At 37.5% G+C, this 15,343-nt stretch overlaps 1 protein-coding gene across 2 annotated transcripts; it reads right to left on the bottom strand.

Annotated features, from left to right (window-relative positions):
- Positions 1-179: 179 nt before the first annotated feature.
- Positions 180-6,014, bottom strand: LOC127425785 (vimentin-type intermediate filament-associated coiled-coil protein-like). Of its 2 annotated transcripts, XM_051672036.1 has the most exons (3): positions 5,542-6,014; positions 2,618-2,714; positions 180-2,455 (listed from the first exon to the last, which is right to left on the bottom strand). In XM_051672036.1, exons 1-3 carry the CDS (start codon positions 5,588-5,590, stop codon positions 2,101-2,103), a joined length of 501 nt encoding a protein of 166 aa, XP_051527996.1. In that variant the 5' UTR covers positions 5,591-6,014; the 3' UTR covers positions 180-2,100. The 2 variants fall into 2 exon arrangements, with proteins under 2 accessions (XP_051527996.1, XP_051527995.1); XM_051672035.1 differs by lacking the exon at positions 2,618-2,714.
- Between the last annotated feature and the right edge of the window lie 9,329 nt (positions 6,015-15,343).

The following is a 15,343-nucleotide window of genomic DNA, read 5'->3' as shown; positions in this document are numbered from 1 at the left end:
CCTTTGTGTGCATTTTGGAGCATCAACATTTTGGTACCCATTTACATGCATTGTGAGGACCTACAGAGCTGAGATATATATAATTGTTTTCTTCATTTGTGTTAAGCAGAAGAAAGTCCTACACATCTGGGATGGCATGAGGGTGAGTAAATGATGAGAGCATTTTAATTTGTGGGTGAACGATCCCTTTAATACCAGTCAATTCAAAGTAGTGTTTCTGAGAAGGCAGTACACAAGTGAGATTTAGTACTTATGAATAACAAAATATTTTATTAGAATCTTTCAGAATAAATAATTTGATCAAATAACCATGAGTCTTTTAGGCACTGTTATACTTTTATCTGTAAAGAAAAATTTTACTATACACACTTCACAGGGCAATAACAAGACAGATATGACATGCCCCAGTATGCCGTGCTGTAATGCAGTACAACATTTAACTCTTAAAACCAACATGAAAATTGTGTAATCATCACATCAACAAGACAAATGGCACTCTTTACATGAGAACTCACATGAAAAATGCCCATTGTCCGTACAATCCCAGTCATTCGATAAATTATGGCTGCCTTCATGATTATCATACAGTTTTACTCAATACAAATAAATATGGAATGAATGCAACAGACTTGCATAGACTTTTTTGCTAGGCCAAATTATACAAGAACAAAAAATGTGAACTTCAATAAAGAGTAATATCTACATGTATTGGCATCACTTTATCATCAGCATAATTGAACTGATAGCAAATATGCATATGTAACCAGGTTTATTCACCATTCCCTGTACAGAAACAGCTTTACTGAACGAAAGCAAGTGCTTATAGACTTTTTTGTTTGTTTTGCTATTTCTCTACAATGGACCTGTATTTTAGTGAGCAGTAGCTTGAGCTTTGTTGGAAATTGCTCCCCGTTTATCTGCTGGTGCACTATTTTTAAGGGAGAACAACTTCACTGCATAGATCACTTAATTATATACAATGCACCTTAAATCATAGTGAACACCACTATTTCATTGTCACACTATCACTTATCAGCAATCTTGAGGTTCAGTGCCTTACTCAAGGGCACAGTGGTGGTAGGACATATCAAGAACTCTATTTCCTGAAGTGCTCCAATGGTTCATCCATGCTACTTTTGCATTTCCGCCCCAGATCATTAATATGACATAACCATCACTCATTACAAGGGAGAAAAATATCTTTCTAATATGGCAACAGTGCACAAACAAAATGTGTGCTTTCCAACAAGTCTTCAAAGGATATGCATTGCACTTCAATTGTCAGATTGTGCCTTATGATATAAAAATGTCTAGTTGCTCAGTTACTAATGCATAATAATAATTGGGGTACAACAGATTACACTTGATGTTCATCAACAGCTTTAAGAACAAGCTCTATGACCAGAAATGTGGATGAGTCAATAATCTCACACACAATATAATTAAATGAGTTAAACCAATGTGCGTAACTTGTAAACTGTGATTTATGGTACATTATTGACTGTTAGAATTGCTCAAAAGCTCCAACAAAACAGCTAAAATGCACAAAACCCCCCCCCCAGAAATTACATGACTTCCAAGTGATCCAAACTGGGAGCATTGTCCAAAACAGCTAAAGTTTACAAATATTTTTTAACAATAGGGCCCTTCTCAAACATTAAACCTCTACTGTATCACATTTTACAACTGCAAACTGCATGTAACAATACATTGCAATTACTTAATTTAAAAAAAAAAAAAAATTCAGACATCCATAAGATATAAATAAAATCAGCGAAATATACAAGTTTAAAAACTTTTAAAAGGAGGTAGTCTAAATCAAATTAACAATTAAAAATTAAACATAACTATTTTAAGCAGAAACTAAATATTGAACTGGTGATTTAAAGTAACAAAAAATTTGTCTAAGGTGCAAGTCTAAAAAATGCTGTTTCTTCGACACTTTGCATCACTAGGCATTCTCTCTGCACACTAGAGTTCCAGTAACTTGTATTACGCTACAATGGACATATATTACCAAATGGTGACGAGACACTGAATCATTTGTAACCAAACACACAGGCCACTAAACCTGAGACAAAAACCAGTTCAATTGTGACTTCATACTGTGGTCCCAAACACAACCCCATCTATTTCCTGATCATCAGAGTCGTCCTCACTGAGTGAGAAGTCTTTGTGATTGGAGAGGCAGCTGGGGCTGCAGTTGGACTCTCCATCCGTGAGAGAGCTGTTTGCTGTGGGCTTCCCCAAGTCACTGACAGGCCCCATTCTCTCGGCCTCAGCCATCTGGGCCAGCATGCTGTCCAGTAATGGACGACTTTTGCAGATGTTGTCCAGCAGCTGACATCGATGTTGCAACTGTCCGATTAGGGAATCTTTTTCCTTAAGGGTTTGGTTTAGTTTATGGATGGATTCCTCTGACTGACAAAGCGTCTCATGGAGGAAGGAAATCTCTCTAAATGAAAAAGAAAGAAATTGTTTAGGCTACATCCACATCCGGATACATTTGAAAACAGTGTTTTCGAAAAACACTCTCCATCCACACTGCCGTTTTGAGACATTCTCCAAAAGTTGCTCGTCCACACTGAAACATATCAAACTGCTTAAATCCCCTTACTGCGCATGCGAAAAATAGATGTTCCATGTACGGTCTGAAAAGCAACTGTCCTCATGTTCTGCCTCCGGACAGCAATTCCGAGCAAACTTCCCGTCACCTTTAAAGGAATGCAATGTGAAGGTTGTATAAGGTAACATTTATCTTTAACAACGCAATCAAAGTGAATAGCAGGCTACAACATTGGCTGCCATCTTGATTGTTTTGGGTTGAATGGATCACATGACTGTGTCACATGACAACAAATACGTAATCGTTTTCAGATATCTCCATTTTTCCTGTCCACACTACAACCCAAAGACAATTCCAAATTTATCCACTTGGGAGAGCGTTTTCGAAAAGCTACATTTTTTGCTGGACAAAACGGTGTCTCAGTGTGGACAGAAGGCCAAATCATAGAGAAAAAGATGCGTTTTCAAATGAAAACGTATTAGTGTGGACGTGGCCTTAAAGGGATAGTTTACTCAAAATGTAATTCTCTCATCAGTTACTCACCCTCATGCCATCTAGGATGTATATGACTTTTTTTTCTTCTGCTGAACACAAACGAAGATTTTAGAAGAATATCTCCGCTCTTTAGGCCCATACAATGCAAGTGAATGGTGACCAGACCTTTGAAGCTTCAAAAAGGTGAAAAAACTCAGTATAAAAGTAATCCATACGACTGCAGTAGTTTAAACAATGTCTTCTGAAGTGATCCAGTTGGTTTTGAGTGAGAACAAACTGAAATATAACTCCTTTTTCATTGTACATCTTGCCATTGCAGTCTATAAGCATGATCATGATTTTAAGCTCGATTTCACTTCCTAGTGCTTGACGCATGTGCAGAGCGCTAGATGGCGCTATAGGAATTGTAATCGAGCTTCAAATCATGATCACCAAAGAAACTGCTGTCAAGATGTACAGTGAAAAAGGAGTTATATTTTTATCTGTTCTCACCCTCAAAAAATGTATTGCTTTAGAAGACATTAATTAAACCACTGGCTTCTGATGGATTACTTTTACGCTAACTTTATCTCCTTTTTGGAGCTTCAAAGGCCTGATCACCGTTCACTTGCATTGTATGGACCTACAGAGCTGAGATATTCTTCTAAAAATCTTAATTTGTGTTCTGCAGAAGAAAGAAAGTCATACACATCTGTGTTGGCGTGACTGTGAGTAAATTATGAGAGAATTTTCATTTTTGGGTGAACTAACAACACTTTAATCAACCAACTACCCGACTATTTCAAGCTGCTGTAAGCGATTTATGCGCCACTAGCGGCAACAAACGGTATTGCAAAATAATAATTAAAAGTACAGCGAGTGGTTCTTGCCTAAGGGTACGTTTACACAACAACGATGTACTAAAAACTGACAAGTTTTTCCTTTGCGTTTTTTAAAGGTTTCGCGTACAGACGACAACGTTGTCAAAACGATCCCCGTTCACACGGATCCGTGAAAATGACTAAAAACGCTGTATTATGCATGCCAGGCCAGTAGTTGGCGATGTCAATTTGTAAAGAAACACTACGCGCCTGCGCACATAAGCATTCTTCCACAGAGCGGTGAATACAACAATGAAGATGTCGAAAGCGTCGAGCAATTTTGTCTGGATGGATGATGAGGTTGCTTTATTTCTACAATTACTTTTCTGGAGAAGCGTCAGTAAACTCAAAATCTTGAGCAGCACTAACACAGTCCTGTAGTCCGCCATTGTAGTTTTGAATGTCTCGCGCGCATGCCTATAGACTGAACTTTCAAGATTATTCAATAAACTCCCGCTCATTTTTACCATCACTTCATCTGCTGCCTTCTTCTGTATTCCTCCTGCTGACTCTTGGGCTGGTAGGAGAGTAAATTAACATAAGCTGTTGATGTTGACTGGTTTTGGAAATCAGACAGAACTCTGATATATGGTTATCTTCTGACGGAGAGAGAGGTCTTGTGTACACTGGATCTAACATGCATTTTCACTGCCTCATGTTTTCATATTCTAAGCATATCATTGAATACTGTACATGGCATCACATCTCTGTCTATAGGCTATATACATAAGCGGTGGGTGAATGAATTTCAGGGTAAAGGTACATCAGATAAAATGAAGTAAATAAATAAATAACATTTAAAATACAAATACATTTTCCCATCTGAATACATACATTAATTTCAAGATTTTCAAATTGCAGGTTCTGCCTACTGTACACAGTGGTCACACTCCATACAAAACACGCCAAATGAATAAATAGTTGATTATTGTTATTTGCACAGACACCAGTATTCATATTGATAATTATACATCTCAAACTGATGCCTATCAATCCATCATTCTTTATATAACACGTAACACGCGTGCCGTCATTGTTTTCACAAATTCTCGTTTTTGTATGTTTACACGGAGATGATAACGGCATCGTTTTCAAAAACTTGCACTTTGAAACCCGTTTTCAAAAGTTTGCCTTTTCAGGCCCCAAAACGCCGTTGTCGTGTAAACGAACAGCCAAAACACATAAAAAGTTTTCCGTTTTTAGTTAAAAACGTTGTCGTGTAAACGGCCCCTAAATCTCCAATGGTAATTGTGACGCTCGCCTTAGCAAATACCACTAAAGAGATTTAAGAGGTTTCTCAAACACCTCCTCTCCCCAGACAGAGTTTTAGCACTGACAGACATAGCCTAATACGTGCGGGCCGCAGTCAGACCCCCCTTGTTTACAGAGACAGGTGTGATTTATCAGGACACCTATTTCAGTGACATCTCTCACACAGTAGGGCCATTTTATGCGTGGTATTTAAAGAAAAAAAATCGCTTACAGTAGGACATGACCAAACACTTACAACACAAGTCTTGCTACATTAAGTTGATTGACATGATTTCCCATGTCAATAAATAACACTAAGATGTTTAAACAACAAAACTGTGTTAAGATTGTATTTAGATTTTCCCTTACTTGTCCTTGGCCTCTGTGATTTCATGCGTGGCGGCTCTGAGTTGCTCATCTTTGCGGATGAGACACTCCGCTTGCTCCCGCACGGTCTTCTCCGCTTCCTGCAGTCTCTGCTCCAGATCTGTGACCCGCCTATGCAGCGCAGCCAGATGCGCGTTCGCCTCTCTGATCTGCACCGGCGATGGAGACGACATGTCAAACACCGGTCCGATAGCCTCTTTTACCCACAGTAACTAAGCGCTGCTGGGCTGATCATCTTCCCTGGGTTGGTTCGACTGGCTCCGGATCGAATGAGGCTGTAACTCTCAATTTCTGCATGCATGACTCTGTAAATCTGCACAACTGTAATCAAGTGACAGGGGGGGTGGTGCAATGATTTATAACACTATCGTATTCTAACAGGTGGGGCAGTTTGTGTTTGCCTTCTAGCCAACTGACGTGTCATTCTGCACCACCAACTTCAATAGCAACCTGTAGCTGCTAACCCGGAAATGAAACCCACAGCAGCTGACCAATCAGAGAGCGGCGGAGAATAACTGTACTGACGCTGCGTTCAAATATATAGGGTACGTTCCATTCAGAAGGGCTCATCCTTCCTTACACCCTAATCCCTTCAGAGGGTAATTTGCCCTCCAGAGTGAGAGCTTCGGAGGGATGAAGGGTGTAGGGCTCAAAAATATCAGTCATTGGGAACACACTTCAGCGTCATCTATGCAAGCCAAATTAGCCGCTGCCGTCGCACAAAGGGTGTCCCATTACACCCAACACTAATCAGAAATATTTACACATGATTTACGAATGATTTAGCCTTGCTATTAACTACTTTCAGTATGAAAAATGAAACGAAATGCTTTACAACATTAGACTTTATGAAGAACTTTATGCTTCAGGTTTAAATGTTTTATTTATTAAAAAAAAGAAATATGAAGCAAAAAACTAACCACTTTACAAATGTACAGTATACTGTATGTTCAGCTATTAAATAAATAAAATACCACTGTGTATATTTATTTTATTTCAAATCCTTTATTAGAATAACAGAACAAGCGAATTACAGGAAAAACACAGGGAAAAAGCCAGTTCTAAACCTAAAGCCGGGGATTTATATGCACTCCGTGCCAAATGCTCGGAAGATGACGTTTAAGGAAACAAAACTGTAACGCTCCCTTTAGCTTAGCAGGTGTTTGACTGTAACCAGAGATGTCTCCTATAGCAAACCAATTCATAAACAATTCTGCAATGCTAGCATTTGTGCTACAGGTGTACGATTATCATGATTTACCACGTTTTGAACACCTGTCTCTGCTAATGTAATATCATGTAGTATAGGAACTTTGACTCATTTATCGATATTAATAAAAGTTAATGTTTATCACTTATTTTGTACATCTTCCTGGGTGCCGACATGTTTGTTTGACGGAAAAATCCGACCTTACCAGCTGAATGGAATTCAGCATAAACTGCATATTTATGACGTATGGTCCTGTTCCGGTCCGATTGGCAGCGAAGTGTCCATCAGTTGAACCCTACGGAAACGCCCCCTTTGAAGTGCCCTTCGAAGCAGCTATTTTTGAGCCATTCGGTTTGGAACGACCCCTCAACATGGCGGCCACGATCGTTCCCCCTTATAAGTGCCCTTCGGAGGCAGATTTATGCCGTTTGGAACGCAGGGCTAGTATGCCAGTAGGGTGTCCTTAGATTATATGCAGGTACCCCTAAATTGTATAGCTGTCATACAACTCAATTGCACAATACGTTTGGCAGTAATAGAAGACCAACAACAGTATACAATGAACATACCAATAATTTACTATACTGCCCCGTTAAAGCCAAATGATACACCAACACTGAATTATTTACAGTGTATTATAAAATTGTCTTAGTTTTCTCTTAATCTGAGTATAGTTCAACCAACACCGTCTTTTACAGGACAGACAGAGACCTGATTTCAGTGATAACTCACTATTGACTAAATGTAGAGTTACTATGGGCAACTGCTTTTTGCCTTTGCAGGACAATGTAATTAAGCTTAAGTATACATTGAACTAAACCTTAAATTCCCAATTAAGCCTAAATCAAAAACAAAAACATTGTTTTCAATGATCAATTAGATTTGCCATTTCCTCGCCATTGCCTGTCTTTCTCAGACCATAAAATATATTAATATTGGGCAGAAACATGTTATTCTAGTAGTTATGTAGTTCATATGAAGACTATACTGTTGTCTGAACGATGGAGGACAACTTTCTGTTGTCCAACTTGTCCATTGACATTTATTTTTATTTATTTATTTTTTGGATTTTCTCCCCTTTTCTCCCCAGTTTGGTATGCCCAATTCCCAATGCACTCTAGGTCCTCGTGGTGGTGTAGTGGCTCGCCTCAATCCGGGTGGTGGAAAACGAATTTCAGTTGCCTCCGCGTCTGAGACAGTCAATCAGCGCATCTTATCACGTGGCTTGTTGAGCACGTCTCAGACAGTCAATCCGCACATCTTATCACATGGCTTGTTAGGCGTGTTACCGCGGAGACCTAGTGCGTGTAGAGGCTCACGCTATTCTCCGCGGCATCCACGCACCCCACTGAGAGCGAGAACCACATTATAGCGACCACGAGGAGGTTAACCCAACGTGACTCTACCCACCATAGCAACCGGGCCAGTTGGTTGCTTAGGAAGCCTGACTGGAGTCACTCAGCACGCCCTGGACTTGTGACTCCAGGTGTGGTAGTCAGCAACTTTACTTGCTGAGCTACCCAGGCCCCCATTGACATTTATTTAACCTGATGATATTTTACAGCTGCAAGTTTAGTTTGACATTGTGTAATGCAGTTGTAATTTCAATCTAATTGAGAATGCAAAAATAAGAAAAAAATATAGTCGCAAGTGGCAATTATCGGAGGCCGAGCATATATGGAAAATGACAAAAAAATCTGATTTGACAGGAAAGGTCCTGTGGAACCGAAACTCAAACCCTAACCCTAACTCAAACCTTAACTGCCTTCAGAGGGCTGACGGCATATTCACTGTGCTCTTACAAAGTCATTCATGTTTTATTGTAGGTAAATTTAATATTTAAAACACCTCAGCTGCAAGTTTAAAGTTAATCCATAACTGAGATTTAAATCAGAGTTTAAAGTAATGGAGCAACAGGATTAAAGTCAATTCAGATTTACTGTGAAATTTAAATTAAGATCAAAACGATGATTTATGTGTAACACTGATTATTTTTAAACAAAGTTTAAAGTGTGCTGCAACAGAATTATTAGATAAACCTTGATTTAATCTAAATTTAAGATTAATCCTGGTTGGTGCAACCCAACCTTAGTCTACCTTTAATTACTTTTTTAAGACCCTTTGAATGATTTATAGTTATGTGGCTCCCTCTGGTGGACAAATAGTACTGCCTTTTATGCCTATGAAGGCCTTAAATACCGTTGAGAAATTAGGTATTTCTTATGTTACAGCCATGCCAAATTGATGAAATTTTGCATGTTACCCCAGAATGTTCTTTTGTGCATGTACACTAAGTTTTGTTAAGTTTAAAATATGTGCTTATAAGATATGTCAATTAGTTACAATAGGCCAAAGACCTATCGGCTAATATCTTCTGTACGATTTACCATATCAAAATTGGAATGTCTGTAGATAATGTATACAAAGTTTCGAGTGAATTGGGCAAACAGCCTAGGATGAGTTTGAAAAAGTAGGTTTTTCAAAAAATCAAAATGATAGAATTTTTTTTTTTTTTTTTTTTTGCAGAAATGGAAATTCATGTGACCACATGATTTGGAGGCACTGATGGATTCACAGAAATATATTTAAAATTTTTTTTAATATCCTATACAGTTCTGGAGTTAATTCAACTGCTTTGAGCACAGTAGCACATTTAGAATTTTCTTAAGTTATAGCGCCCCCTAGCATCAAAAATGAATGAAACTCGGCGTGTTACCATTATCTTGTCTATGTGTACAAAGTTTTGTTATGTTTGAAAATTGTGCTTACAAGATACAGGTTAATAAGTCATTATAGGCCACGACCCAAAACATATTTGCTTATATCTTCGGAAAGATATGACGCATCAAAATTCTTTTGATACATTTTTGTCAGGATGGTCTGCAAATGATGTATACCAAGTTTCGTGAGAATTGGGCAAACAGTAGGTTTTTTGAATAAAAAGAAATTGGAGAAAACGTTTCTTGCGTGAATGGAAATCCTTGTGGCCATATCATTGGGGGCACTGGTGGATTCAGAGAAGCTACAAATGTGTATTGTAGCCTATACAGTTATGAGTAAAAATGCAAATTAGCTAATTATACCGCCACCGTGTGGCCTATTGTCACACAATTTGATATGCAGCTTCGAGTTGACATCCTGCTTGTGTATAGTCATTTCCATAACCCTCGGCCATTCCCAATACGAGTTATAAGGTGCTGAAATTTTATTGGCCATTGGCAGCCATTTTTGTTAATTTGTTGAATCGATTTTTTAAGAATATGTTAGCATTTGAACCAAAGAAGATGCATATTTAATTTGAACTTTGTCGCTCAAACTGTTGTAAAGTTATAACAGTTTTTTAGTTGTAGCGCCCCCTAGGGGCAGAATTGTACGAAATTTGCTGACATCTTCTAAACGTCCTGTTGACTATGTGTACTGAGTTTGGTTACTTTTGGGGTTTGCGATGAGTAGATATTGATCAATTACTCAAATCACGTTAAACCAAAGGAATTATATCGTTAACATCTTCAGAATGATTTGACGTATCGAAATTCGAAATTTACAGGCTAATTAGTCATTATAGGCCACGCCCAAAACATATTTGCTTATAACGATTCGACACATCAAAATTCTTATGATAACTTTTTGTCAGGAGGGTCTGTAGATGATATATATCAAGAAAAAATATATAAGAAAAAGAAGAAAATCAGTACAATTACTGCTTGGCCCCCTAATAATGACAATGCTAACAATGCTAAATTGAATCTTTATGTGATTAAAAATACTTGTAAAAATTTTCTTCATAGTACAAACTCAACTCAACCTAGAGAAATGCCTTTGTTGTCATTCGTTATACTGGCCCTGCATCCAAATATGCATACTTCCCTATATAGTATGCCAAAAATGGTATACCTGGATGACCTACTATTTCTAAACAACTAGATTCTGAAGTGCGGATCGACTGGATACTTTACTATCCAATAATGCCTTGGGAGCTGAAGAGACGTTATGTTCGAAACGCTGGATTATAAAAAAAATGGCGGAGAACCACGAGTTGGGCTGCTCTTCTCAATATCTTAAGTGCTATATATACCAAGACAGTTGTTCCTTGTGCTGACATGTGAGTGTCTCCAAAAGTTTTCGGAATGCACACTGTCAAAATATTACGTTGGGGGAAGTTTTTATGGCCTCTAGGCGATATTGTGACAGCAATAAGATACAAATGGTTTCATTTAAAAGCATTCATTGTATTTATCCAGTAAAACAGGTCATAAGGAGAAAAAAAAAAATATTAAAAAAAGTTTGATTTGGCATACATAGTTTGCAGCTTGAACAATGAGAGTATTGCTCATATTTTCTTTGATCATATTTGTACAAAACTGTTTTGGTGTGACTGAGAATTTCTTTAAGGAGATTTCTGGTGTTGAGATTTCTTTGGAAGATAAAAATGTTTTGTTTTTTGTTTTTTCTATGACAAACCATTAAAAAAAGAAAGAAATATGTCCTTTTTTTATATAATTTTAGGAAGATATTATATTCATAAATGTAGATGGTCAAAGAAGAAACCAAATTGTGTACAGTTTAAGTTTGAACTTTATCAGTACCTTGAAACACTGGAAACATAAGGAAGGCAAAAAAGACTCTTGAAAAACTAGTCTGGAACTTTCATTTTTTAATTTAATGGCTTATTTTTTAGATTATCTGAGTCAACACTGCTGATATATATATATATATATATATATATATATATATATCAGCAAACACTGTTGGAATAATCATTTTGAGAAAATTATTTGGGAATCGATTTGGACTTACAATAACAAATACTGTGTCAACAACAAAGTTAGTGAAGTGTAATTTAAAATTATACATTTAATTATCCAACAAACCAATTCTTAAAAACACAGATATTCAGAAATTTCTGAATCTTGTGTATTTTGTAATACTGGTACAGAAACTATTTTACATCTTTTTTTTTTTCTTTTTTTTATTTATTTATTTTTTTAAATTTATGTTCAATTCTTTTGGATAGATGTTGAACATGTATTTGTTATATTAAGTGGGACTAAAATTAACATACAGAAAAGAGGTGTTAATCTTCATTATGGGAAAAATGACATGGACAGGAGTCATGTTTTTATATTAAACCTTCTCATATTACATGGCAAGTTTCACATCCATAAATGCAAGTGGTCTAAAAGGAAACCCAATATTCTCCAATTCAAAAGTGAAATGAAACTTTATTTTTAAACATTGCAAGGACTTTCAAGCCGTAAAGCTATCAGGACTATGGACATCTACAATGACCTAAATTCCTCCTTTTAATTTGAGTGTATATGTATACCCTCTCTTTTCATTCTTATTTTTTTTCATTTTTGTGTATTTCTATTCTTTATTAATATGAATGATTATATTATTCACGTTCTCTGTATTTGTTATGTGATGTTAAATAATAATAATAATAATAATAATAATAATAAAGAGTTTCGCAGTGAAGTAAAACATGAAAATGTGCATGTTTATGAATTCATGGACGTGAAATCTTTTAGAATTTAGAAATTTACGGCTGATGTATTCATAGAATGACACAGCCCCATAGATACCGGACGTGGAGTTTATTAAAGAGATGCATTGATCCTGAGACACTGCAGGAACTCAAGAGCATCTGCAGGTACAATAGAGATATTGTAAGCAGGGTATGAAATTAGCACACACCACATGCGGGTACTTTTTGTTAGTGATGGCAGAAACGAAGCTTTCCGAAACTTCTAGTTAATTGAATCAATTGCTTCAGAAAATGATTCACTGTTTCGGAGCGCTCGAAACACCGCACGCTGAGGACATCTGCTGGTCAAAAGCAGCCAGAATGACACAATGCTTTGGAATTTATTACTGCCCTGTGTTTGTCATGGTTGTCTACAATATCCTGGAATAAACAGATCTAAATCTTTGCAGAATATTTAGACCTTCATATATAAGTTATCTTTTTTATGATTACTGTTATAAAATTGTTTTAAATACCAAACTATGTATATACAGGTGCATCTCGATAAATTAGAATGTCGTGGAAAAGTTCATTTATTTCAGTAATTCAACTCAAATTGTGAAACTCATGTATTAAATAAATTCAATGCACACAGACTGAAGTAGTTTAAGTCTTTGGTTCTTTTAATTGTGATGATTTTGGCTCACATTTAACAAAAACCCACCAATTCACTATCTCAAAAAATTAGAATATGGTGACATGCCAATCAGCTAATCAACTCAAAACACCTGCAAAGGTTTCCTGAGCCTTCAAAATGGTCTCTCAGTTTGGTTCACTAGGCTACACAATCATGGGGAAGACTGCTGATCTGACAGTTGTCCAGAAGACAATCATTGACACCCTTCACAAGGAGGGTAAGCCACAAACATGCATTGCCAAAGAAGCTGGCTGTTCACAGAGTGCTGTATCCAAGCATGTTAACAGAAAGTTGAGTGGAAGGAAAAAGTGTGGAAGAAAAAGATGCACAACCAACCGAGAGAACTGCAGCCTTATGAGGATTGTCAAGCAAAATCGATTCAAGAATTTGGGTGAACTTCACAAGGAATGGACTGAGGCTGGGGTCAAGGCATCAAGAGCCACCACACACAGACGTGTCAAGGAATTTGGCTACAGTTGTCGTATTCCTCTTGTTATGCCACTCCTGAACCACAGACAACGTCAGAGGCGTCTTACCTGGGCTAAGGAGAAGAAGAACTGGACTGTTGCCCAGTGGTCCAAAGTCCTCTTTTCAGATGAGAGCAAGTTTTGTATTTCATTTGGAAACCAAGGTCCTAGAGTCTGGAGGAAGGGTGGAGAAGCTCATAACCCAAGTTGCTTGAAGTCCAGTGTTAAGTTTCCACAGTCTGTGATGATTTGGGGTGCAATGTCATCTGCTGGTGTTGGTCCATTGTGTTTTTTGAAAACCAAAGTCACTGCACCCGTTTACCAAGAAATTTTGGAGCACTTCATGCTTCCTTCTGCTGACCAGCTTTTTAAAGATGCTGATTTCATTTTCCAGCAGGATTTGGCACCTGCCCACACTGCCAAAAGCACCAAAAGTTGGTTAAATGACCATGGTGTTGGTGTGCTTGACTGGCCAGCAAACTCACCAGACCTGAACCCCATAGAGAATCTATGGGGTATTGTCAAGAGGAAAATGAGAAACAAGAGACCAAAAAATGCAGATGAGCTGAAGGCCACTGTCAAAGAAACCTGGGCTTCCATACCACCTCAGCAGTGCCACAAACTGATCACCTCCATGCCACGCCGAATTGAGGCAGTAATTAAAGCAATAGGAGCCCCTACCAAGTATTGAGTACATATACAGTAAATGAACATACTTTCCAGAAGGCCAACAATTCACTAAAAATGTTTTTTTTATTGGTCTTATGATGTATTCTAATTTTTTGAGATAGTGAATTGGTGGGTTTTTGTTAAATGTGAGCCAAAATCATCACAATTAACAGAACCAAAGACTTAAACTACTTCAGTCTGTGTGCATTGAATTTATTTAATACATGAGTTTCACAATTTGAGTTGAATTACTGAAATAAATGAACTTTTGCATGACATTCTAATTTATTGTGATGCACCTGTGTATATATATATATATATACATATATATATATATATATATATATATTTCTAAAACAACACTTTGTATAAACCATTTTTTTATTTTATTTTTTTCATAAAATTCTGACAGATTTTGCAATAAAAATTTAAAAAGGAAACGTTATGGTAAACTATATCTATAAATTATAAGGCGAGTGTATGTATCACTACACTATGCATTGTGAAATTGGGTGTATTAAAAAATAAATAAAGTGAAGATGCATTATCATGTACAACTGTCGAAATTCCAGATATTTTTTAAACAAATAAAATAATATTTTTTTTAATATTTAAAGAGTCAGTTCTGTGGATGGAAACGCCTTGTTGATGAGAGAGGTCAATGAAGAATGGCCAGACTGGTTTGAGCTGACAGAAAGGCTACGGTAACTCAGATAACCACTTTGTACAATTGAAGTGAGCAGAATAGCATCTCAGAATGCACAATATGTCGGACCTTGAGGTGAATGGGCTACAACAGCAGAGGACCACGTTGGGTTCCACTTCTGTCAGCCAAGAACATAAGGCTGAGGCTGCAGTGGGCCTACCATATGTGTACCTCAGCAGAAATTGAGATTCATCAGACCAGGCTATGTTTTTCAAGCCTTCAACTGTCCAGTTTTGGTGAGCCTGTGCCCATTGGTGAGCCTGTGCCCACTGCAGCCTCAGCTTTCTGTTTTTGGCCGACAGAAGTGGAATCAGAAATTTTCCTGCCTTGTCCCCCGACTCAAAACTCCACCTTCACGACAAAATAGTATCATATCGGTATTTCAATCGGGTCAATTCCCTGAGGCCATCAGATGACATTCGGTGCTTCAGCTCTGCCTCGGCACTTTTAATATTCCCTTCCAACTCCACGAGTTGCTTTGGATTTTTTGGTGAATGAGGCATACTGTATGATCCGGCCCCTAAGAACCGCCTTAAGTGCCTCCCAATCCACGCCCACAGAGGATACT

This window comes from Myxocyprinus asiaticus, chromosome 35 (assembly GCF_019703515.2).
Source record: "Myxocyprinus asiaticus isolate MX2 ecotype Aquarium Trade chromosome 35, UBuf_Myxa_2, whole genome shotgun sequence".
Classification (NCBI taxonomy): domain Eukaryota; kingdom Metazoa; phylum Chordata; class Actinopteri; order Cypriniformes; family Catostomidae; genus Myxocyprinus; species Myxocyprinus asiaticus.
The sequence above is the reverse complement of the archived record's forward strand: the minus strand, read 5'-3'. Positions and strand labels throughout refer to the sequence as shown.

What these genes read in the sequence shown, in the direction of transcription:
- LOC127425785 (XM_051672035.1), bottom strand. Translation starts at nt 5,732, where the DNA reads ATGTCGTCTCCATCGCCGGTGCAGATCAGAGAGGCGAACGCGCATCTG. An exon ending in ATCACAGAGGCCAAGGACAA is followed by an intron (nt 2,456 to 5,541) that starts GTAAGGGAAAAT and finishes TTTTTCATTTAG; the next exon opens with AGAGATTTCCTTCCTCCATG.